This window comes from Oreochromis niloticus, linkage group LG18, assembly GCF_001858045.2.
Source record: "Oreochromis niloticus isolate F11D_XX linkage group LG18, O_niloticus_UMD_NMBU, whole genome shotgun sequence".
Classification (NCBI taxonomy): domain Eukaryota; kingdom Metazoa; phylum Chordata; class Actinopteri; order Cichliformes; family Cichlidae; genus Oreochromis; species Oreochromis niloticus.
In genome coordinates, this window is record NC_031982.2 from 12,047,526 (window position 1) to 12,071,960 (window position 24,435).

The following is a 24,435-nucleotide window of genomic DNA, read 5'->3' on the forward strand; positions in this document are numbered from 1 at the left end:
CTATTTTCCAACCAGTGCATCTAGCAACAGACAATGATGTGATAGTAACGGAGAAAAAATTACATATTTTTCATTTTTATTATAAAACGGACATAAGACTGAACTGACAACAAGGTTAGGACAATTTTCATGTTGCTTTCGAAACAAATAATTGACAACAAACTACTCATCTTAAAATATGACATTGGAAAGGCGCCCTGTTTATCTTATAGGCTAACCATGGATGGTGGTGAAGTTATATTTGTATAGCAACTGATATAATAGAATAAAAATAGACATAGGATATAGTCTATCCACACAGCATAGAATGACACCGTGGCAGCCTGACGACTGACTGCAGCAAAGCTCACGGATGTTGTCACGTCAGCACTGCCACAGCTCAACTCACGCGAGATTGCGTTTCAGGAAGTTCCACGTCAGTGTCCACTAGGCTGTTCACTGGAAAAACGCAACATTTGGACCCCGATTGAAACTGTTCGCAACACATTTCTCTGATTTTATTGTGACAACACGGGGATAAAACATGGTAAGAGACATTTTAAACGACCCAGTGTGTGTTTTTGTTTGTATACGTGCCAACTTAATTCTTTTAAAAAGAGCCGTGAATCAATGTCAAATAATAATATCTTGCAGCTAGCTTAGCGGCTAATTAGCTTGAGTTAGCACGAGAGCTTGTAGCTTACGGCCGTTTAGGATTTCCAACCTAAGCTATTTTTCCAGTGTTAGTATGTGGGTACATTTGTGTTGCGTTAGTTGCGCAGTTATTACTAACGGATGCACAGTTACAGGTTTAGCTCGATTAAACAAAATGTATTGAGTTGAATGCTAGCTGCTAATCGGTGCTTTGGTTTTGCTACCAGTTGTTGTTTGAAGCTTCATTGCTTTTAAGAAACACTTTAAGTTCAATATAACACCTGTACCAGGGCTTGGAAACACTGATCTTGTTCCGTCTTTTCAGCCTCTGAGGCTGGACATTAAGCGGAGGCTGACAGCCAGGTCAGACCGGGTGAAGAGTGTGGACCTTCACCCAACTGAGCCATGGATGCTGGCTAGTCTGTACAACGGCAGCGTCTGTGTTTGGAACCATGAAACTCAGGTACGAAGCCAGTGTGACAGCCGTGCCAAATTGCTTATATAAAAAAAGACTACTGACTTCACATCCGTATAAATGATCACTGATGTGTCTCATCCATATGTTGCAAACTATAAGCCGGCTCTCTTTTCCAGACTCTTGTCAAGACTTTCGAAGTTTGCGACCTGCCTGTCAGAGCTTCTAAATTTGTGGCAAGGAAGAACTGGGTCATCACAGGAGCGGTGAGTGATATTTACTTGTTTCTGTTGGGATCACAGCTCAGAAAAGTTAAAAAATAAAAAGAAGCTGAAAAATTCAAAGGTGCTGTATGTTAAATGAAATACTCCAAAAAGTTAAAAATGTTATGCATATTATAAACAAGACATGGCAAATGAAAACATGCTCTGGTGACTGTCATGGATAGGGTTAAAAGGATTGACCAGTATTCTTGATAACTTGGATATCATCCTCTTTTCTTACACTGCTTTCAGAGTGTCAAGTTCCAAATCAGCAACATTTCTGGTCCTGTGGATCAGCTTATTGCCCCATCAAACACAACAGAATAGAGAATGCCACTGGCCACCAGAGACTCATAAAACATCTTGTGAATCATCCAGCAGATATTAAAAGAGCTCAGTCATCTCAGAAAATAGATTCTCCTTTGGCACTTACTGTAGGGGGTCTTCTGTATTTTTATTGAAGTTCAGTTTTTTGTTATTGTGGTCATTCCCTGTGTCTACCCAGATCTCATGTATAGAAATATGAATCATCAGTGTTCTAATCCTCCCCAACAAGCTCCATAGTTTTTGCCACATTAAGATGCAGATTGTTCTGCTCACACTACGAAACAAAGTTGCCGCCACAGCATAGTTCCTCATCACCCTACCTGATCCCACAAATGCTGTGGTCTGCCACTTAAATAGTCAACTATCCAGGTTACTAGGGAGACATCTACCTGCAGCTAGTAAAAGCAACATAAGTGCTAAATAGTAACTTTTAAGTAATGCTTTTAAAAACTAATGATATGATTTTTTTAAGGATATTGTTGTGTTTCAGATGTTATGTGCAGTAAGTTTTTGAGGGAGTCACATGATCATATCTTATTTTCCAATGTTGTCAAAATCTTAAAATGATGTGTTTTCGAGTAGTAATTCAGCTTTTTTATTATCCCTGTGTAGGATGACATGCAGATCCGTGTGTTCAACTATAACACCTTGGAGCGGGTCCACATGTTTGAGGCACACTCTGACTACATTCGTTGCATTGCTGTCCATCCAACCCAGCCATACATCCTCACCAGCAGCGGTACGCCAGTAAACTCATGATTTCTTTCTTCATGTAGTTTTTTTGTAAATCTGTGGCATTCTGCATATGCTCGCTTCACAGATCATACTATGAAGAATTGTCTTTATTCAATGTATTTATGTGATCACACATGCATGACTGTGTTTTTGTGTCATTGCAGATGACATGTTGATCAAGCTTTGGGACTGGGAGAAGAAGTGGTCATGCAGCCAGGTGTTTGAGGGTCACACTCATTATGTTATGCAGATTGTCATCAACCCCAAGGACAACAATCAGTTTGCCAGTGCTTCCTTAGACAGAACAATTAAGGTAGGAGCCACTTGCGTTGTATTTTCTCACTTCTGCTACGTGCTATATCTGAGTCGTGTCTCTGGTGGTAATACTTGAGAAGGTTTATGATCTTTTAAGCACTTATGCAGACAAGGGTATCCAGTTGGATTTTGAACTGACAATCTTAAAATAAATTGTCAGCATTTAAGGTAAAATGTTTATTTTGTGGTGTTGTGTGCAAAAATTATGTTGTAAAATATGCTTTTCTTTTTAAAATGTCATCAGGCCAGCGTCTGCTTTTCAGGTTTTATACTATAGTGAAATCCCACAGGAATCTTTACTTCACTTGAAGGTTTCTGGAAATTAGTCCTAGGAGCTAAATGTTTTGGAGAGTTCTGGAGGAATAGTATATCTGCACCATGAATTGTGAACTGTGGGTCATACACTATTGTAGTTTCCTTTATGACTATAGATTACACATGCAGTTAAAAATTCCAGAAATATATGTAGTCATATTCTTGGGGTTCTTACAGGTGTGGCAGCTTGGCTCTTCATCTCCCAATTTCACTTTGGAAGGTCATGAGAAAGGAGTAAATTGTATTGATTACTACAGTGGAGGAGACAAGCCCTACCTGATATCTGGGGCTGATGATCGCCAAGTCAAGATCTGGGACTACCAGGTAGGAGAATTTCACTTGATTTTCCTAATGTTGTGATTATTTACTTGTGCTACTGCTGAAAGAGTTGGTTTAGTATTGTGTGCATGTGAGTGTTTCACCCATTCGTCGCTGTGTGTTGTAGAACAAGACCTGTGTTCAAACTCTGGAGGGCCACGCCCAAAATGTCTCTTGCGTCAGTTTCCACCCAGAGCTGCCCATCATCATTACTGGATCAGAGGATGGTGAGCAGGAATCCCACTCATCCTCACCTGTGCACCCACAAAATGCATCTTTTGCCGTCTCATTAATTATTGCTTTTCACACTGTGTTCCTTCTCCCTCTACAGGGACCGTGCGTATCTGGCACTCGAGCACTTACCGCCTTGAGAGCACACTGAACTATGGCATGGAGCGAGTGTGGTGTGTGTCCGGTCTCAGGGGCTCCAACAATGTGGCGCTAGGCTACGATGAAGGCAGCATCATTATCAAGGTGAGGGAAAGGAAGAGTGTTTTGACAAAGACTCGCTATGAATTTGAAATTTACTCATTTATAGCTGAATTTTATCAAGGTTATCATGTTTTGTAAATGAATTAATGTGTTCAAAACTAAAATCTATTTTCATCCTCTTCCAATCTAACTTCTTCTTCTTCCATCATCCACTCCCGGATAGGTGGGTCGGGAAGAGCCGGCCATGTCTATGGACACCAATGGCAAAATCATCTGGGCCAAACACAGTGAAATACAGCAGGCCAACCTGAAGGCCATGGGTGATACTGAAATCAAGGATGGAGAGAGGCTACCATTGGCTGTCAAAGACATGGGCAGCTGTGAGATTTACCCTCAAACCATCCAGCACAACCCTAATGGAAGGTAGACATACACTCAGTCCAGTCCTTTTCTAATAAATCCACAGAAATGAGCATCACAGATGTTTGTTTCTGGTCATTTTATAATAACATTTCTATCAGAGGAGCTTCATCTGCAGTTTTTCCGTTTACCAGGTTTGTTGTGGTGTGTGGAGATGGAGAGTACATCATCTACACCGCTATGGCTTTGAGAAACAAGAGCTTCGGCTCAGCACAGGAGTTTGCGTGGGCACACGATTCTTCTGAGTAAGTGAACATTTTAAAACTTAACGTGAGCGTAACTTTGCCCTAATCCTTTGCTACTCTCTTATTGAATAACATCTATATTTCTTTGTTAAAGATATGCCATCAGAGAAAGCAACAGTGTCGTCAAAATCTTCAAAAACTTCAAAGAAAAGAAATCGTTTAAGCCCGACTTTGGAGCTGAAGGTAATGAAATCTTAGCTGCCTGATGGCTTTGTGGTACTGGAAGTGGAAGTATGTTGGCTGTCTTCCTCACCAGACGTTTCCCTGTATTTCTGATCTACAGGTATCTATGGAGGTTTCTTGCTTGGGGTGAGGTCGGTGAACGGCCTGGCATTTTACGACTGGGAGAACACAGAGTTAATCCGCCGCATTGAGATCCAGCCCAAGCATGTAAGACTGGCTTTCTTCTACTGAGTTAGATATTTGTTCTCAGTCCTGGTCCCTGTTCAACTGTCTGGAAACTCTGTGCATTTTTAATTGAAGTCACCACAAATTACTTTTGTGCTTCTCTAACCTTATTTTTAGCGCTGGTCTATTTAAATAAGTTAGTGAGTGACTGCCAGAAGCTGTTGTCCAGTAATTCTAGTAGCGTTACCTTTTTCTTTCTTTTTTCTCATATTTTTCAGATCTTCTGGTCAGACTCTGGTGAACTGGTCTGCATTGCCACAGAGGAGTCCTTCTTCATCCTGCGCTACCTGGCAGATAAAGTCGCTGCCTCCCAAGAGAACAACGAGGGAGTGACAGAGGATGGTATTGAAGATGCCTTTGAGGTAGGTGTGTGGATGTGAGTGCATTCACATCCTTTGTTGGAAGTCAGTGTTCAGAATAGCTTAGCATAATGTAATACTTGATCTAAGAAATATATTTGACCTTTTATGACATGTTCAGGTCCAGGGAGAGATCCAGGAGATTGTCAAGACTGGGCTCTGGGTTGGAGACTGCTTCATCTACACCAGCTCTGTAAACAGACTCAACTATTACGTTGGAGGAGAGATTGTCACAATTGCACACTTGGACAGGTAAGAATACAGACTATTTAGGCTCGAGTTGAATAGAATTGCCCTCCCAACTTTATTAGAAACACAGTCCAGCAATGCGGAAACTCCGCAGATTATTACAGTAAATATGTAATCTACAAAAAGAATAAGCAGCCTCTAAAATTAGCCTTGGTGCTTTTTCACACCTACTTCCTTTTCTGCAGGACCATGTACCTACTGGGTTACATACCTAAAGATGACCGTCTGTATCTGGGAGACAAGGAGCTCAATATCGTCAGCTACTCCCTGCTGGTCTCCGTCCTGGAGTACCAGACTGCTGTAATGAGGCGGGACTTTGGAATGGCTGACAAGGTGCTACCCACTATCCCTAAAGAGCAGAGGACCAGGGTGGCACACTTCCTGGAGAAACAGGTTAGCAAAGGCGATTCATTCATCTTCAAATACAACTGGACTTTAAACATAAGCTGTAGAAATCTGGTCTATTAGAGGTTATTTTAATGGTTGTCTTTTGAGTTGTAAGTATGCTTAAGGCTTCAATTTCTTTGGCTCATCAGGGTTTCAAGCAGCAGGCCCTGGCAGTGTCCACAGACCCTGAGCACAGGTTTGAGTTAGCCTTGCAGCTGGGAGAGTTGAAGATTGCTTACCAGCTGGCTGTAGAAGCAGAAGTAAGGACACAGAAGCAAACGCAAACTCTGTATCAAAGGCTTGACCATAAATGTAATTTGATGTCACGATGGATCAGGTTTTCTGTCCAGTACATTTCTGATATTTTTTACTCTGTTCTCTACAGTCAGAGCAGAAGTGGAAGCAGCTAGCAGAGCTGGCTATTAGTAAGTGCCAGTTTGGCCTGGCCCAAGAGTGCCTGCACCATGCCCAGGATTATGGTGGCCTGCTCCTCCTCGCTACAGCCTCCGGTAATGCTGTCATGGTGGGCAAGCTGGCTGAAGGGGCAGAAAGGGACGGCAAAAACAATGTAGCCTTCATGACCTACTTCCTTCAGGGAAAGTAAGTGTGAGATGTATGAGCCTGCAGGGGCGAATTGTGTAATAGAATCGTGTTGTTCACACTGAAAATGAGGCTACCAGGGTCATTCATGCCTTGCTGCTGTGCTTTCTTCACAGACTGGATCAGTGTTTGGAGCTTCTGATCAGAACAAACAGACTACCTGAAGCTGCCTTCCTGGCTCGCACTTACCTACCCAGCCAGGTGTCCCGTGTGGTCAAATTATGGAGGGAGAATCTGGCCAAGGTCAACCAGAAGGTTAGTTACGTCCTTGAGATTTTTGTTTTAGCTGTTAAACTCAATCAGCATCAGTCTAGATATCTGTTCTTGGTCATGACCTGCATCTTCATTGTAGGCGGCTGAATCCCTAGCAGACCCTACAGAGTATGAGAATCTGTTCCCCGGGCTGAAAGAAGCCTTTGCAGCTGAACACTACCTGAGAGAAACCTGCTTGGGCACCACCAGGCCTGCTAAAGACTATCCACTTGTTACAGTAAGCTGAATGACTTTGGTCAAAATACTTAAATTATGCAGTGAGGAGACGGTCATTAAAGTACTCACTGAAAGTCCATGATGACTTAAGTAAAAAAGATGCTTAGTTTTGAGGTAAATTATCTGTGTTATCGCTAATATGGCAGCACTTCTGAATTTGTATCTGACATTTTCAGCCCAATGAAGACAGAAACATTCTTGAAGAGGCCCAAGGATACGAGCCCAAAGGAACCTTCCTACCTCCTGTCTCTAAGGTTTGCATACAGTATCAATATCTCAGTACCTTTTGTATTAACCTGATTACTGTTCATTGTTCTGTAGCTTCTGTCGGGTGTAAGAATGAATAAAAGCTAGAGAAATTAGTGCCAAGTACAATTTAAAATTCCCTTATTTAACTCACTTTTTTTGGCAGACACAAGATGAAGAGGAGGCAGCAGCTCCCGTTGCTGCGGTGACACCTTTACAGCCTGAGCCTGCTCCTCCTGCAGCAGTGGAGAAAGAGAAAGAGACTGAAATCTATGATTTCTCACAGAAAGATAAGGTAAAGACTTCTGCTCTTTATTTTTGATTTATTATGCTGTCAGTCCTTCTTCTAGTGTGGAAGTGATGACTTAGGTTTTATTCATACAAAACAACTTTTAGCACATACTGTTCTTAGTTGATGAAGTAAAAGCAAATAAATGGAACATTGTTTAAAAAAGGATTTTCCTTTTTGTTTGTGTCTCTCCGTCCTAGACTCTGGATGAGCTCGAGGTGGACCTGGACAACATGGAGCTGGATGACATTGACACCACAGATGTTAACCTTGATGATGACTTTCTCGACGATTGATTGAGACCTGCCAACAGTCTGCTCCCAAGCACTCTATAGAGCATATTTAAAAGAAAAAGAGACCAAATCCCTTTTCCCCACTTTTTTTTTCTTTTGTATTTGTCCGTAAAAATGTTATATTGTCATATCCGCCTACTGCAGTGTTTGAGTGGCAGATCATGATATCAGTGATGTTTTATCCTCAGAAGAAAGGTAGACAGACTCCCTCATTTTGTAAACCATTTATTGTTTGAGAATTTCAGAAAAACTGTCCACTGGGCTGTATTTTATTACTCTTTGCTTTTTGCTTTGCTTTTTTTTTCTGTTGTGGCAAGTGAACATTCATTAAGTCCAATAAACTGGTTTCTGTACATATTCACATTTGACTAAAGAGCGTCTTAATCTTGATAGTTATCGCAAAAATTAACAAATGCAGCTTTTAATAATGAAGCAATAATAAGTTCCTCAGCAGCATCGAGTGTGTCAGGGTCCAGCTGGGGTCTTTGCTCCTCATCTACAGCCACTTACTGCAGCACTGAGCAATTCCTGAGATGGTGTGGTGTACGGCTTGGCCACACATCTCTAACTTTTTAAGGAGTTTGGGTGGTTATAGCACAATCAGAATCAGTATACTTTATTAATCCCTAAGGAAATTATGTGGGTTACAGTTGCTCCAGTACAGTAACAGAAACATAACCACTGTTAATCTCCACTGTGCAAACTATTGCTCTCCAACCTCACTGTTCCACCTCCGCTTTCAACTTAGGATGTCATAGCCTCTTCCTCTCGCTGGCCTGAGCCATGCCATCCTCCCATTCTACTGCCAGCTGTATAAATTAGACAGACACACATGCATCACTGCATAATAAACAGCATAATAATGCATAATTATTTGAAAAATTCCAGTGATGCAAGTCTTGTAATTGTCAAAAACAAACAGGAAAACCTACAAACATCTTTTGGCAGCAGCAGCATTTGTGTAATTAACATTAACAGTGTCTCTGTTGCACCATGTAGGTGTGGCAGTAAGTCAGACATGACTAACATGCAGCCTTTACTAAGATTCAAGTTGTTACTCTCTGTATGAGAAAGGCCCATTGTGCATCTTCTAACTGTTTTGAACAGGTTAAACTACTTTATGCTCGTAAACATGTTAAAAAAACAAAACAAAAACACTTTTACTGCAGTGCACTTAAGTGCATTCTTTTAGGTTCTTTTCTGAGTATTGATACAATAACTAGCATCACAGAAAGCAGTTAACACTTACTCCACATGCACAAAGTGCAATATTAGTATGAAAAGATATCATTTATTCTCCATAAAGAGTACTTTTATCTTGTACTACTTTAACTGTAGCTTCAGACTTTTTAAACTGTTGTGTTGCTTTAACTGCATTGACAGTGTGTTTGTGATTGTCATGCTAAAAGAGTCATCTGTTGCCAATTAGACACTTTCCACATTGTGCTTTTCTGCGTTCATAATTCAGTTTTTAAAAGGCAGTGTTTGATACTTGATATCTTGCTTTGTTTTTTATGACATTTTGATAAATAGCAAAAGTAAAGATGGAATATTTTGATGGTTACACTTATAAAGATGTAATTTACAGCATTTGTTCTATTAAAATGCTATTATCTGTAAAGAAAGGACTATAAAAGTATGTTATCCTTCAGCCAGATGTATGCTATCTAAAAGTGTAGATGTGTTTGTGTGTAAAATCTCACTGCACACCTCAGAGTAATAAGACACATTTTTATCTGAAATAGCAGGTAAACACAGATGTTAATAACCACATTAATTACGGCTTTGTGCTTAAATACAGCATAACCGGCATTAATGTCGGTAACACCTGTCTGCTATTTCATGTGCTATAAAACATGTCTAAAGTGTGAACAATGGCCATATAATAAACTGAAGAATGTTAACCATGATCCACAGTCATAAATTAAGTTCTTTGACCTGCTGATGTGGGAAAAACAAATAATCTTGATAACAAAATTGAAATATTACTGCCTTTCAATCACTCTGATTGGACTTCTTCTCAGTCTGAGTGAGCTATGATAGCAATTACAAGGGGTCAGCAAAATTCATACACAAATAAAAATGTCGTTTGATTTCAAAACCTCTCCCTCCATGCCAATTCTCTGCTGTATGATGGGAGGGCCTACATTCCCCCAACCCCCTCCTTCCAGATTTAAAATGCAAAGGGGAATTTTCCATTTGTCTTTTGTGTCACAGCTGAAATTTTTAATTTCAGAGTGATTAAGATCCAAATTCTAAGAGAGTAAAATGATGACTGACAATGATGGTCTTATTCTTTGCAATCCATCTAAAGGTTTCAGCTGTAAATTGGAAACTTTTGAGTATAAACATATTGAAGCTCTGTGTAAGTATAACATCATATAATTGTGGGTGGTCTGTGGGGCTTCAAAACTGCTTAAAGGCCGTTTAATGGCCTTGCCAGAGCAGTATGGGAGCAGTTAAAGTGCCCCAGCTGTCCTCGAAAAGCTGTCACTCTCCTCCTCACCTGCGGAGGGCGCTCCTCCGAGACAGGCTTGGACGATTTTATGCAGTTTCGTGTGCAACAAAGTAAAGCCGAGCAGCTAGCGAGAAGGGAGTACGGACCCTTCTGAGATTGTTTATTTTTGCGCCGTTTTGAAACTGTTTTTCTCACTTATTTGTAAGGTTTTTGTGATATATTGTAGGTTTTACACAAACGGAAACTAAAGCAATTCAGTCCTGGGGCGGTGTTTGGACGCTTTGTGGAACAGCAAGGTGTTTTTTTAATAGAGAGTCAGACGTAACGTTAGCAAGCTGCCGTAAAGAAAAAAGAAAGGGGAAAAAAAAGGCAGAACCGGGCACTACGGAACGGGTCGGTCAGCCAGAGAGAGTCGGGTGGACCACGGCACAGCCGCAGCCGCCAGCGCCACGGGGAGTCGGGGCCCGAGAGGGAGCCTGCCAGGCCCTTGGCTTGATGCACCCAGTCTGCCTTGCCTTATCCGCAGTCCGAGATGGGGGAGACCAAAATTATCTACCACCTCGACGACCAGGAGACACCATATCTGGTGAAACTGTCGGTGCCGGCGGACAAAGTCACGCTGGCAGACTTCAAAAATGTCCTCAAGAAACCAAATTACAAATTCTTCTTCAAATCTATGGACGATGACTTCGGGTAACTGTTAAAGGGTTCATTGTGTTTAACGTGGAATCAGCATAGCAACCCGAGTCTGCTTAACCTCAGTCCAGTCAGATTAACTGTAACATATTTGTTACCTCGTGGAGCTGGCTTGTCATCACTTTTAAGGTTGCCTGTCTTTCAGTCATCAGCTAGCCGTTTGCTTTGCTGTTCCTTTGTTAGCTGCTAGCGTCCAGGTCGCATCGTTAGCAGGTCTGTTCAGCGTCCCGACCCCGTTTGTTTACATTGCTCGTGCTTAGCTTATGCTGTACTGTCTTACCAAGTTTGGTCATTTCCAGTGTCATGAACACTAAAAGAAAGCCTTTAATCGCATTTCAACTTATTGAAGACTAAATGAAACAAGGAGCAATTCAGAAAAGTGTTACTAACTAGTTATTGACGTTACAGCTGTCAGTTGCTGCCTAATGTATGAAACGCTTATGCTAGCAGGCTAATGAATGGGTCTAACCGGACACTTGGTGAGTGAGTGAGACCAGAAGGCCCCTGCTGTTGTTGTCTATTAGCCTAAGGAATGCAAAGTTGGACACAGGAATGCCCTGTTCATCACTCTGGCAGCTTTATGAGCGTGTCCCTTTGTGTTAAAACATGGCCAGAAAAGTAGACGTTTTATGATCCTCCACACTTTACCTTCTTCAGAGTTAAATAAAAGGGAGAAATGTACTTTTTTTTTTTTTTTTTTAAACACTCGAGCCAGGTTGCCAAAGTTTTTCTGGCTAAACTCAAACAAGGGTGGGGCAACAACCTAGATAGGAAGGACGAGTTTTGAAAGGATCCGCAGCTATTTGTGTTGTTTCAAGAGTGGAGGTGCATGCACTAAATTAGCTGCTGAATCCTTAAAGTCTAGACTGATGGTGTTTTAGTAACTTGTTAGACTGGTTTGGAGCCTGAGATCTTTACCAGGAAAGCCTCACTGACCATCAGTGTTCTCCCTGTCAAAGACCCGGCTAATCTTGACATCTCCAATACTCTGAGGCACTTGTTAAATACATGCCTTATTTGTCCTCTTCATTGTGTAACAAGGTGTTGTTAAGATCTGCCTGCCATCTGATCCTTGCAAGCAGGACTGAATGAATGGGAGGGTTTGCAGGAAATTCACATGGTTACATTTACACATGCCTTTTGTTAATGTATTTGCAGCAGTCTGTAATGCATTAAGGCTTACTTCTATATATGAAATGGACAAGTGAGCCATCTTTGGACTGGTTTTCTGTGCGTGTGCCAGTAGTGTCAAACATTTGGTTATTTTGAACATTGTCATTGATTCTTAATGTGTAAAACTGTCCCCAGTTGTCAGCGTCCGTCCTGGTTGGTGGAATATATTGTCCAGCTCCACTTCCTCTAAATGCACCCTCATGTTTTATTGCCCAGGGAGTGCTTTTGTGTTGGTAATGTTTGACTGAAACAAAGCCTTGTTCTCTTTACAGGGTGGTAAAGGAAGAAATATCTGATGACAATGCTAAGCTGCCCTGCTTCAATGGACGCGTGGTGTCATGGGTAGGTCCAAAATACACGCTGCAATAAAATGTATTTATTTATTTATTTTTTTACTGTTTGCTTGTGTGCGATAACTTGTGTGGTTAAGTGGCGTACATGAATGTGTAACAATGATTACCATCTGTTGGGCACTTACCCCAGTCATGCTCAAGCTTAGGGGGAGGCACTGCACATCTGTGTAATAATATCATTATCACATAACGATCCTCAGAGCAGTATACATACACTGCTTTTCCTAAACCTTTTCTTTTTCACTGTAAAATATCAATTTTTTTTAGCGTGTCCTCACACAGGCTAGTTGCCGCATATAGCACATACATGTACTTGCATGCAATTTCTTATTTAAAGCCTCTAAGCAATAATACGCCTGTCTCCACAACATTCGAGACATCTGGCGCTCGTGCACGGCCCTCCTTCCTCTCTTCTCGACATTGAAATTGGATTAAGAGCAAGTGAAATCACAGGATAGCCGGAAAATACTCCATAACAAAGGGCCTCACTGCAGGTCATCTAACAAGAAGATTGAATCTCACAGGGAGGAGAGAATAAAGCAGAGAGAAAGACTGCTCTGTGTCGTGATGTGAAAGGCTAAAGCACTCGCTTAATTTCTACAGTGTGGTTTTAATTATTTGAGCATCATCAACATGGCGTTATTGCTCCATTCTGGAGCGTATATTCCACCGTGCTCGTCCTAATGCGTCTCTTTGTTGTGGTCGTTTTCATTAGACTGCGCAGAGGTTTAGTTTAATGTGTTTAAAAGCCAGTTCCCCTTTGTGTGCGTTTGCTCCAAAGTGTTTGTTATCTCTTGAGGGCTGTTGATATGTTCCACGTACAGTCAAATGTTATTTCTGTTACAGTATGTCCATTTGTTTGTCTCCGCTGTTCATCTGTTGTTTCAGTGATCTGATTGATTATTCTCTGGGGTCCAGAGGCCTGGCTCGCTGCACATCATTTCATCACAACAAGCCAGCACCCTGTATCTCCTGTGCTGTGGCTCCCTTTAGTGCACACCAAAGTAGACTCTTGTGATTGTGATTAAGAGCAGAAGACTTTAATTTTAGCTATCTTGCCACATAGTAATATAGCTGAATTATTATGACAGTACAGGTGATTTGATTTGATATACTGATGCCCTGTTTCAGCACAACATATTTATCTTTCCAACATCTTGGCACTCACTCTGTTGCTGTACTTTAATTTAAAAGTTTAGACGTCACAGCTTGATTTCTAATAAACATGCACTGAACAAAAGAGACTTCTCAAGTGCATAATGGCTGTATATACAATCTAATTAAACCTGATTTTTAAAAAAATATTTTTTTACATTGGATTCTTAACATAGAGGTCAGCAGCCGCTGAATCTGAACTTTTTCAGCACCACAGGTTGCTATCGATGGCTACAGTTTCACACTGGTCTCATGTCATCGTTGAAACTTGTTTTTGCATGCAAATACATGCTTCATTTCTGATATGGATGACTTCCAAGATTCCACAAAACCACAGCAGGATTTAAGATATATTGTTTTGTATCTCGAGCTAACGAACACTAGAATGTGGTAAAAGTGGAAATAAATGCATGCTGGTAATTTAATTTCTGAGAAAACATTAGTTATGGTCCGTTGGAGCCCATTTTTTCCCCACAATTTGGTAACTTAGGCAACACTGTCAGGTACACAAACCACAAGTCTTGGCTTGGGCTCTTTCTTTTTCAACTCTCTGAATTCACAGCTGCTTTTGTAGAGCTTTGCTCTCTCAGTAGGAAACTAGTAGGAGGCAGATTAAGTCTGAATTTTAGCAAGAGACTGCAGTCCCTTTCTGCAGGAGATTTTGAAATGTTTGTGTGATACTTTTAGGAAGTTAGAGTAAAACATGACACACCATGTATAGCCTTTGAATGTGGATGTAAATGAAGGTCTGCTGCTCACTCGTTCTGTGTCTTTCTGTAAATTCTTCTCTCTGAGAGATACTCATCCCTCTGACTGACCTGACTCTTTGTCTGTTGGCAGTTGGTCTCTGGAGACGGCGCGCACACGGATGCAGGCTCGGTGGCGGATAGTTTAGAGCCGACACCACCTCTGGAGAGGACCGGGGGCATTGGAGACTCGAGACCCCCTTCCTACCAGTCAGTGAACTCAAACGAGACTTTGTGGACTTTGATACTTTATATTTTGTTTTACTGTGTGAATGAGAATGAAAGATATTGTGCTTAGTGTGTGTCTGTGTGTTTTTGAGTGTCTTGAATGAGTTCTTCTGTGTTGCCTAATAAGAACAGTAACAGGAAAGAGCAAATTGAATAAAAAAGTGTGATATCTTGTGACTGGCCTGGAGGAAAGAAAATCTAGCTTAATTCTTGCAGTCCGTAGGCTATTATTATCATACTTAAGCCCCTGGTTACTAGGTTTTTTTGTTGTGTTTTGTTTTTTAAAATATTTCTATCCAAAGAAATATGCTATGTCTGCAAGTAAAGTGTTAAAAAAAGAGACTTTTTCTATCACCACACTGAAAATCCATCAACACAACATCTGCAATTCTTTCCAAATATTCAGGTACAGATCGCTCTCTTAACCACAGTGAACCAGAGTAGCCAGCAATTTGATTCTTATAAAGCTCTTTTAATATAAACATTAGTTTTAGTGGCTGCTGAATAAGCTCAAATGCCCTGATCATGATGTTCTGTAACTCTGTCTCTCTTTAACACTCGCTCTCTTGTCTGAAGTGGGAAAGCAGCAAGTGGTCGGGATAGCCTGGACAATGACACAGAGACCGGCTCCATGGTGTCTCAGAGGAGAGAGAGGGAGAGGCCACGACGGAAACACACTAATGACCATGGTCAGAAAGAAACTTGCTGCTTATTCTTGTTCTTCATTGCACGTATCAGTGTTGTTTCCATGTATTTCACAACTTATGAATAACAGTTATTTAGTTGGTAAAAAGTAAGTGTGGTATGATTGACTTTAGACATGCAGTATCCTTTGATTGTTTTATTTTTCTAACTTAAGTTTTTCATTAAAAAACCTGCTGCAGGTGGGAGGCAGAACGGGTACTCATCGCGGGGCATGGGACGCGGAGGCGCCGAGTACGACAGCTGCTCGTCCTTCATGAGCAGCGAGCTGGAGTCCACTTCCTGCTTTGATTCAGATGACGATGATGCAACCAGCAGGTCAGATGTGTTATATAGCTGTTGAGCTGGTTTCTTGCAAAAAGAAGAAATGCGTTTGGCTTCAGGAATGCATGTGGAGTTATAGTTGATGGTTTATGGCAAAGATTAGTACTGTCTAATTGTGTGGTGGTTTTTGTGGTAACCTCAGGGTTCTGCTCCAGCGGTAATCTTTGCAGCCCACTGCAGAGGCTCTGCTGGTCTCAGTCTTTAGGCATCTGACGGGATGTTTTTTCCTGTTTAATCAGCTTCGAAAGAGCTGGATTAAAAACTTCTTACGTATTTGGGGGGTTTTCTGACGCAGAAAGAAATCAGTTTGAGTTTTTTTGTTTTGTTTTTTGTTGATCATGCTGTAACCTTCAAATGTAGTTCGATGCTGTCTTATAGTTAAAGCTCATTCTGACTTGTGGAACCGTTTTCCTTCTGACTTTCAAAGGGCTTCCTTTTAAACAATGTCTTTTTATTAAGAGTTTTTCCTTTATGCATATAAACAAAGGTTCTGAGAATAGAAGGATTACAGATGATTTGTACATTTGGGGTAATTAGCCATACAGTAAATAAAATATGTCCCCAGATAACATAGTCCCTGCAAAATAATCCTATTCATTCCCACCCAGGTCACTGCCCTAGACCTGTTCACCTGACATGAGGGAGTTGCACGCAGACAAAAGTGAATGCACCTGAAAAATTCTTATAGATTTTGAAATGCATTAAGGAAAGAGCCGCACATGCTTTGAAATTTCCTAGTACAGTTTTGGAGTGTCTTATTTTTTCCAGTTTTAGATATGAGGTCATATAACCACTGTTTGTGAGTGGGAGGTGCAGCGTCCCCGCCACCTCAGTAGAATTTGCCCTCCTGGCCAACAGGGAACAGAATGATAGCGCCTGTCTTTTAGAGACCGTTAGAGGCACCTCATTCCCGCTGATGCCAAACAAAGCAAGAAGGGGGTCAGGGGGCAGCGTCACACTGAGAATCCTGGACAGGGTATGGAAAACCTCTGTCCAGAACTGAATGAGACTGGGACAAGACCAGTACATATGGATCAGTGAGGCTTCAGCAGCTTTGCACATAGTTTCCTTTTAAGTAGGTAGTAGTATGGTTAGCTTTTGATTACTAAATTTATATGGTAAAATTAAACAGCAATTATTCTTACTGTAGACTGGAGTATTTTAACCCTGGTAACAAGCTTGAAATGGTCATGATGAAGCTATTTGTTTATTCATGTTCATAGAAACAACTTTCTGTGAGGCAGCATGACTGTGTAAGTAATGTATTTCAATTGGAAATATACTTTGTGTCTGAAGCACATACACTTGTTGGCCACTATGTTAGGTATACCTTGCTACTACCCATTTGGACTCTTGCTTACCTTTAGAACTACCTTTATTTTTTTGTGGCACAGATTCAAAAGATTCATCACAGTGCAGGAAACATTCCTCAGCAATAGTGGCTCATATTGCATCACACAGATGCTGCCGATTTGTTGACTGCGCATGATATGAATCTTCCCAAAGGGGCTCTGTTGGATTAAGATTTGGTGACTGTTGAGATCATTTAAGTACAGAACCCATTACCATGTTCAAGAAACCAGTTTCCTGTTGGAAGGAGTCATCAGAAAATGTGTACACTGTGGTCATAAACGGATGGACATCAGTCCAGAAACTTCAAAGATTAAATCGTGGCTACTTTCAAGGACTCCCATGAGACAATTCGATGTGCATCTGTTATTTAGTTATTTTTTATTTAATTTTAAATCATGTTTTTTGTTTTGTTTTTTTTTCCTCCTCTTCAGGTTTAGTAGCTCCACTGAGCAGAGCTCTTCTCGTCTAATGAGACGACATCGACGCCGGCGAAGGAAACCCAAGGCTTCCAATATGGACAGGGTGAGAACACTCTTAGATGTAAAGGATAATAAATTAACCAAAGTTACCTAAAATTATCTTCCATGTTATGTCATAATTCTGCTCTTAATGTATCTTTTTGCATTCCTCATAATTCTTGTCCTTATTTCATTCTTCAGTCTTCGTCATTCAGCAGCATCACAGACTCCACCATGTCTCTGAACATCATCACTGTGACTCTCAACATGGGTAAGTGATTCGCACAAACACAGGAGTTAGATGTTGAAATAAACAACCTTATATTCATCACCAAGCTTATGGAGTAAACTTCATTACTTACTTCATTTTTTGGAATATACTCTGTTCCTCCCCACCTCACAGAAAAGTATAACTTCTTGGGCATCAGTATTGTGGGTCAGAGTAACGAGAGAGGTGATGGAGGAATCTACATCGGCTCCATCATGAAGGGAGGAGCTGTGGCTGCAGACGGACGCATAGAGCCCGGGGATATGCTGCTGCAGGTGTGTATCTGTGTTTGTGTCTTAAGTAGGAGACTGATGCACACAAAGTGAAAACTGTTTACAGGTGAATATCTGGAATTTAGACAAGCATAGTGTGAGTGGATTTACACGTTGTAATTGAGACCATCACTTCTACTGAAATGAATGATGTCAAGGGTTTCTGTTCTTGTGCATGTGTCACAGATGCAGTTGGCTGTAATGTCATCGCTTGGCATCATTCTTAGTGTTTTTACTCTTCTTATACACATTCTCTTTTTTGCCAATTTGATTTGAATCTAATCTTACCATACTGTAAAAAATACTTCCCAGGAAAAGTGCTCATTTGGGACCCCATATTGATGTCATTCTGCAGTAGAACTGGAATCACTGTGGGGCTGTGAAAGTTTTATATTTCTGTTTATAGGAAAAAATGTAAATCTGGGGCTACTTAATGCCATATTGCTTTATCTCTCTTTTATATATCTTTAAAGCAAACTGAAGAATTGACAGTTTCCATTCCTTCCTGTCCACTGTATCGTCTTTTGTGATCCCATCCACCTGCATTTCCTCTCTTACATCCATGGCAGCTCTGTCTTCAGCATCCTGCTATAAATATACCCACTACCTCTCTCACATGTCCAAACCAGCTCTGTCTCTTTGCCTCTGAGCTGTCCAATCTGAGCTCTTCCTCCAACATATTAGTTCCACATGTGGTAGATCCAACTTGGCATCTCATTGGGATATTTTTCTGTTTTTATTGATGTAGGTGAACGATATAAACTTCGAGAACATGAGCAATGATGATGCTGTTCGAGTACTAAGAGACATAGTGCACAAGCCGGGGTAAGCGAATGCAAATACAGCATCTATAACACATGAGTGCAAAACAGACTCATATTTAACTGTCTGTGTCCTTTTTTACCAGCCCCATTACTCTGACAGTTGCAAAGTGCTGGGACCCAAACCCTCGGAGCTGCTTCGCTCTGCCCAGGAGTGAGTGGTTGTTCTGCAATAACTATACGCAATGACACATTTGTTATTTTTTTACTTTAAAGATTTTGTAGTAACCTCATTAATTTCAGCTGCTTTCTCTCTTTTAACAGGTGAGCCAATCCGGCCTATCGACCCGGCTGCATGGGTGTCCCACACGGCAGCCATGACTGGGGTGTACCCTCCATATGGCATGAGCCCTTCCATGAGCACAGTCACCTCCACCAGCTCCTCAATCAGCAGCTCGATCCCTGAGACTGAACGTGAGTCACATCACCCCCCGAAGCTGCCCGTTGGAGCTTGTCATCAGTGCACTTTTATCCCAAGCAACTTTCATCCTCCATTAACTCTTAGTCACAGTTTTCAGTTCATTTTCTTTTTATCACCACATGGTCTCCACATTTAAACTCTACCACCTTTTGAGTTTTTAATATACCTCTATGTACTCTTTTATTGTTCCTCTTTTTTTTAGTTTTCTTCTTTGTTTCCTGGTACCTCTTTATAGCCTACTTGTTAAAAATAAATACATTTGAGCATTTGAGGAAGAAAAACTCCAGGTTTGTCATACTGCTTGGAACATTCAGCTCTCCCCTCTGTGACCACCAAACCTCTGTTAGTAAGTCTCCGTGTTAAGTGCGGCCCTTCCCTCTCACTACATTCCTGTGACTATTATCTGTTCCAGCTTTTGCTGTGTTCAGCCTCAGCTACCATCTGCTCAGTAACTCGTGTCCAAATAGAGCCATAACTCACAACTTTCATGTTTCCTTTAATCTTTGGAAGTTTTGCGATGCCTTTTCTTTCTGGAGAAAATTTTCCTTTTCTCTTGAAACATTGTTTAACTTGCCTTTTACCTATTAGTTTTATTTTATATGTCTATAATTCACTTAATAGAAAATCTTAATGCCCTTTATCTTTTTACATATCCACAATGTATTGTGAAGGCAATTTAAAAAAAAAAAAAAAAAAAAATGAAAAGAAAAGAAATGAAAAGCCTATTGAAATGGAGGCAGATGAAAAGGGAAACTGTGATGCTGAGAATGGACTGAAACTCAGTGAGATTATATGTAAGATACATTAGTGTTCTAGGGAGGACATGTAATTCACTGTGGTCTGGCTCATCTGGGGGATTTATCAAATCCAAGTCAGTTGCAGTCCACTTCAAACAAAGATCCAGTCAAATCCAGTCTTGATTCACGATTAGAACAGAACGGGGTCAAATAACAGCCGAGACCACAGGAAACCAAATATTATTTGAGGCAAATTCCAAAACAGGCCAACATATTTTTTTTATTTATTTTTTTATTTTTATTTTTTTTAACCCCAGAAAACAGCACTCAGTAGTTCTTTAATTTTAAATGTTTTGGAAACAAAACACAATGTGGCTCAACAGTTTTATACTTGATGGAGCCGCACCTCTTTGTCCTTAAACCTAAATGTTTCAATTTGTGATTTAAAAGATTTAACACCACCCCCATGTTAAGTTGCTCATGTCCTCTTTCCTAGGATTCGATGACTTCCACCTCTCAATCCACAGTGACATGGCAACGGTTGCTAAGGCGATGGCCTGCCCAGAGTCAGGTCTGGAGGTGCGAGACAGGATGTGGCTCAAGATAACCATCGCTAATGCCTTTATTGGTACGTCTGTCAAAGTGAGCTTGACTGGGCTTTTAAAAAATTACTCTCACCAGTATTCGTGCACACAGACCCACATCTTCTCAGCTTTTAGATTAAGTGTTTCACTGATACCAAAGCGATAGCCAAATACTGCTTCGATTAATTCATATTTTTACATTTTGGACTTTTTTTTTCTTTTCTTTTTTTTTAATTCCGACAACTGAGAAACATTCAGCATGAGCTCGAGTTGCCTTTATTATACCAAGGTGTATTACCAGGTTACCAGAGCTCAAGTTTGAAAACAAAAATTGATGTTAAATTGAAGTATAGATTAACTAATCACCATCAGATATATGTAAAGTCGCCAAAAAAATCTTAAATATGATCAGCGAAGCTGTAGACTTACGATTTGATTTCTAAAACATGTGCTTCAGGTTCTGATGTGGTGGACTGGCTCTTCCATCATGTGGAAGGATTCACAGATCGCCGTGAAGCTCGTAAATATGCCAGCAATCTGCTGAAGGCTGGGTACATCCGACACACCGTCAATAAGATCACCTTCTCTGAACAGTGCTACTATGTCTTTGGAGACCTCTGTGGCAGTAAGTGGACTTTGCTCAATGATCTGCTTAGAGTGTGAGCAGTAACAGCAAGTTTCACAAAAGTTTAAGTGGGATGCGACTTGGAAATCTAACGGAGTCGTCTTCTCTTTCCCTCAGACATGACCCACTTGTCTCTGCATGATCATGATGGATCCAGCGGTGGTGCCTCAGATCAGGACACCCTCCCCCCTCTGCCCCATCCTGGGTCAGCCCCTTGGCCCATGGCCCTGCCATACCAGTTCCCTATTCCGCACCCTTACGACCTGCCGCAGCCCTTCCATGGTGGACCAGGAGCTGGCAGCGCAGGGAGCCAGCACAGTGGTTAGTGCAATTTAAATAAGTGCTCAACAGATAAATTTCAAGCACTTCATATAAAATTACAATGTTAATTTTTGCAGTTTCTACTCAAAGAAAAATCAAAATTCATGTCAGTAGCACACGGTTTCCCTAAAACTTTTAACAACTATGCTTCTACAAAGGTGCACAGCTCACAAGAGGGTAACCAGCCATTGCTGCTGAGGTTAATTAATGCTTGCTATAGCTGCTTTTTTGTGAAAGAGTGTTCTCAAAGACTTTATAAGCCTGTAGACAGATTCTGTGTGAAAGGGATATATTAAGTGATATTACAACATCTCTGCAGTGTTTTACATTTAGTTTACTCTGTTGCGCAGTATGAGATGAGAAAAAGTGTGGAGTTTTACCTCCACACTTTGAATTCACTTATAGGAACAGTGTATGTTTTAATAAGCTGACTTCAAAAACTTGAAGGACACAGCCTTGCTCTGTGAGTAGTGAAAAAAGGACTCTTTCCATCACCCCCCAAGTCTTCAGATGTTGGGGTTTCTGTGTTTAATATGTGTGGAACTAGAAAAGCAGACATTGTGGTTTAAGGTGCAGTTTCCACATTGAAAATATTTACTAACCAACAACAGCTGGGCCCACTGAGACAACATCTTAGATGCTCTGTGCTCATTTAACTTAAATGCACGGGTGAGTAGTGCACAAATTAGCAGGATAGAGAATGTAAAAGACAAAGTGTTGGGGTTTGGGTTTGCTTTAATATTTCTGGTGAAATTCAGATTTCTTTTCCCCCACGCTTCCAGTGTTTGTGCTAAGATTGGGTAACATCCTGCATCTCTCTCTCGCGCTCTTTAATAGACACAAAATTAAACTGACATGAATACTTTCCTGTGTTTTTGGATTTGATGACATGCATTGGACCAAAGCATCCTCCACAACAAGTTTCTTTTTAATCAGATAAGCTGTTTTGGTTTAAATTAATCACTCTCAGGAACTTGCCCTAAAATTAAGGAGTCTGAGTTGGATAATAAAATGAAGACCTGTGACTGCCTTCAGGAATAGCTAAGCTGTTTGGCCTGAATGCTCCGAGACTATGTCAGCATTAGTCATGCAGCTCTCCTCCAGAGTCTCCTGCAAACTGGGTCAGCGCTGCCTTCGTCATGTCATTGGCACCCAATTAGAAAAAGATGTGATTTTTATTTTTATTTTTTAAACATGCATCTCGCTTGCATAATAATTTTGCTCTTTTTTTCTGTTCACAGGGAGCAGCGGTTCTAACTGTAGCAAGAATGAGGGCCGAAAATCCGGCGGCAGTGGCAGCGAATCAGAGATCAGGAGCCACCGGGCGCCAAGTGAGCGCTCAGTGGCTCCCCCTAGTGAACGAAGCGTCCGCAGCTCTGTGAGCCACCGCAGTGCCAACTCCCACTCTATAGCTTATGGGCCTGGTCTTGTGTACGGCCCCCCTGGCCTACCCCCTCAGCCACCACACCTTTCTACAGCTGCACCTGGTGCCCCACCTGGCAGAGAGCTTGCCTCGGTGCCCCCTGAGCTCACTGCGTCACGGCAGTCTCTGCGCATGGCGGTGGGCAACGCTGGAGAATTTTTTGTCGATGTGATGTGACACCGGTTATAAAGACCTAAAGGCAGAAATGGAACCACCCTGTTGTGTACGCTGAGAGAAAATGCTCCTCCTCTCTTGTACTTTTTCTTAGTAGTTGTAGTGGCCATACTTTCTTCAGTGAAGAAACACCCCCCACCCTGCTCCAGATGGAACCAAAGCGCCTTTCTCAGTTTCCGCTCCACGGTGGGGAAGAGTTTTAGCGAGGACAAAGAGCAGGAGAAGGGAGGGAGGCAGTGGAAATGGTCAGCTGGGGTAGATGACTCAGTGCTTTTCCACATGGATGTTTTTCATTTGTTCTTCTTTTCACTCTTCCCTCCCCTCCTCTGGGTTCCTTATCTAACGTTCTCTGTCCTCCCCCACCCCTGTCCACGTCCAAACCGAGAGAGACTGAAGCCTCTTCCCTCCTCCTGTTCTTTTTTCCCCCCACTTGCTGACCTCTAACAAGAAAAAAAGAATGACTGAAAGAAGCTGAAATGAACACTAACTGTTAATCTTATTCAGACTTTTAAAGTATTTGCTTGACTTAAGAGAGAAAGAAAGAAAGAAATGTATGTAGTGCAAGAGAATTACAGTCCATACTTTGAGAATGCATTTGTTTTATTATATGTGTAGCTGGTCACAACTAGTTTCTTTTTCTTTTTAATGCTTAACATGAGCATTCAGTTTCCAGAGTCGTTTTTATACGGCACAACTACATTTTCGTCTGCTAACCAGCGAATCTTCAGACTGTCTTGTGATAATGTATAGTGGAAAAAAAATTTCTTACCATGACTTTCACACTACTCTTTTATCAAGGAAAATGTCTTTTTATTTATAAATATAGTTTTATGACTTAAATCTGCTGCTTTCTGTTTTGTGTGCTTGTGTATACCTTTCTGCAAAACCAAAAACTGAAACCTAGTGAGTTTTTTCTTTTTGCCTTTATGGTACCTGAGGTTATATTTGCATTTAAAAGCAGTGGACTGCAAACCGTCCAGGCGCAGGAATGTGAAGGTTAGGCAGTCTGCTGTACAGATGTGTGTGTGAGAATGAGTGAGAGAGAGTGGGGGAGCGCTGTGGGAGTGTGCAAACGTTCAGCCTGTGTACATTTGGACTTGCCCCAGACTGAACAACTCTATGCAAAATGTTCCCTGTGGTTTGAGGCGGAAACTCCTGTTGAGAGGCGATTCGGTTCAGTTTGGAAAATAAAATTGAAGTTGACTCTGCAGGACAGGGTAAAACAAGACCACCCATACTACCACCATGGAAAAAATAAACAAAATGCAATAGTGTTTTTTTTTTTCTTCTTCTTAAACTTCTTGGAGCCAATGAGAAATTGTCGATATTTAACAAGTACATATACATGTCAGCGCAATTCAAATCTATTGTATAAGGGATTCTAGCCCACTTTCCAGCTATTAAA

The 24,435-nt window shown here is 41.2% G+C and overlaps 2 protein-coding genes across 2 annotated transcripts; both read left to right on the plus strand.

The window, feature by feature from the left end:
• Positions 1-368: 368 nt before the first annotated feature.
• On the plus strand, positions 369-8,101 carry copb2 (COPI coat complex subunit beta 2). Its single transcript, XM_005476103.4, has 22 exons — positions 369-526; positions 959-1,096; positions 1,228-1,314; positions 2,251-2,377; positions 2,538-2,686; positions 3,181-3,327; positions 3,449-3,548; positions 3,653-3,795; positions 3,977-4,176; positions 4,308-4,418; positions 4,513-4,601; positions 4,702-4,808; positions 5,045-5,188; positions 5,307-5,437; positions 5,620-5,827; positions 5,971-6,081; positions 6,207-6,421; positions 6,538-6,676; positions 6,774-6,911; positions 7,087-7,164; positions 7,323-7,451; positions 7,646-8,101. The coding sequence occupies exons 1-22, from the start codon at positions 524-526 to the stop codon at positions 7,739-7,741; spliced, it is 2,790 nt and encodes a 929-aa protein (XP_005476160.1). The 5' UTR covers positions 369-523; the 3' UTR covers positions 7,742-8,101.
• A 2,156-nt stretch (positions 8,102-10,257) lies between these two features.
• LOC100700965 (segment polarity protein dishevelled homolog DVL-3) lies at positions 10,258-23,870 on the plus strand. The gene is made up of 15 exons (XM_005476104.4): positions 10,258-10,889; positions 12,338-12,407; positions 14,414-14,529; positions 15,124-15,236; positions 15,432-15,567; positions 17,358-17,448; positions 17,586-17,655; positions 17,788-17,927; positions 18,673-18,749; positions 18,832-18,899; positions 19,010-19,159; positions 20,400-20,531; positions 20,945-21,112; positions 21,230-21,433; positions 22,675-23,870. The coding sequence occupies exons 1-15, from the start codon at positions 10,729-10,731 to the stop codon at positions 23,031-23,033; spliced, it is 2,055 nt and encodes a 684-aa protein (XP_005476161.1). The 5' UTR covers positions 10,258-10,728; the 3' UTR covers positions 23,034-23,870.
• Positions 23,871-24,435: the final 565 nt, after the last annotated feature.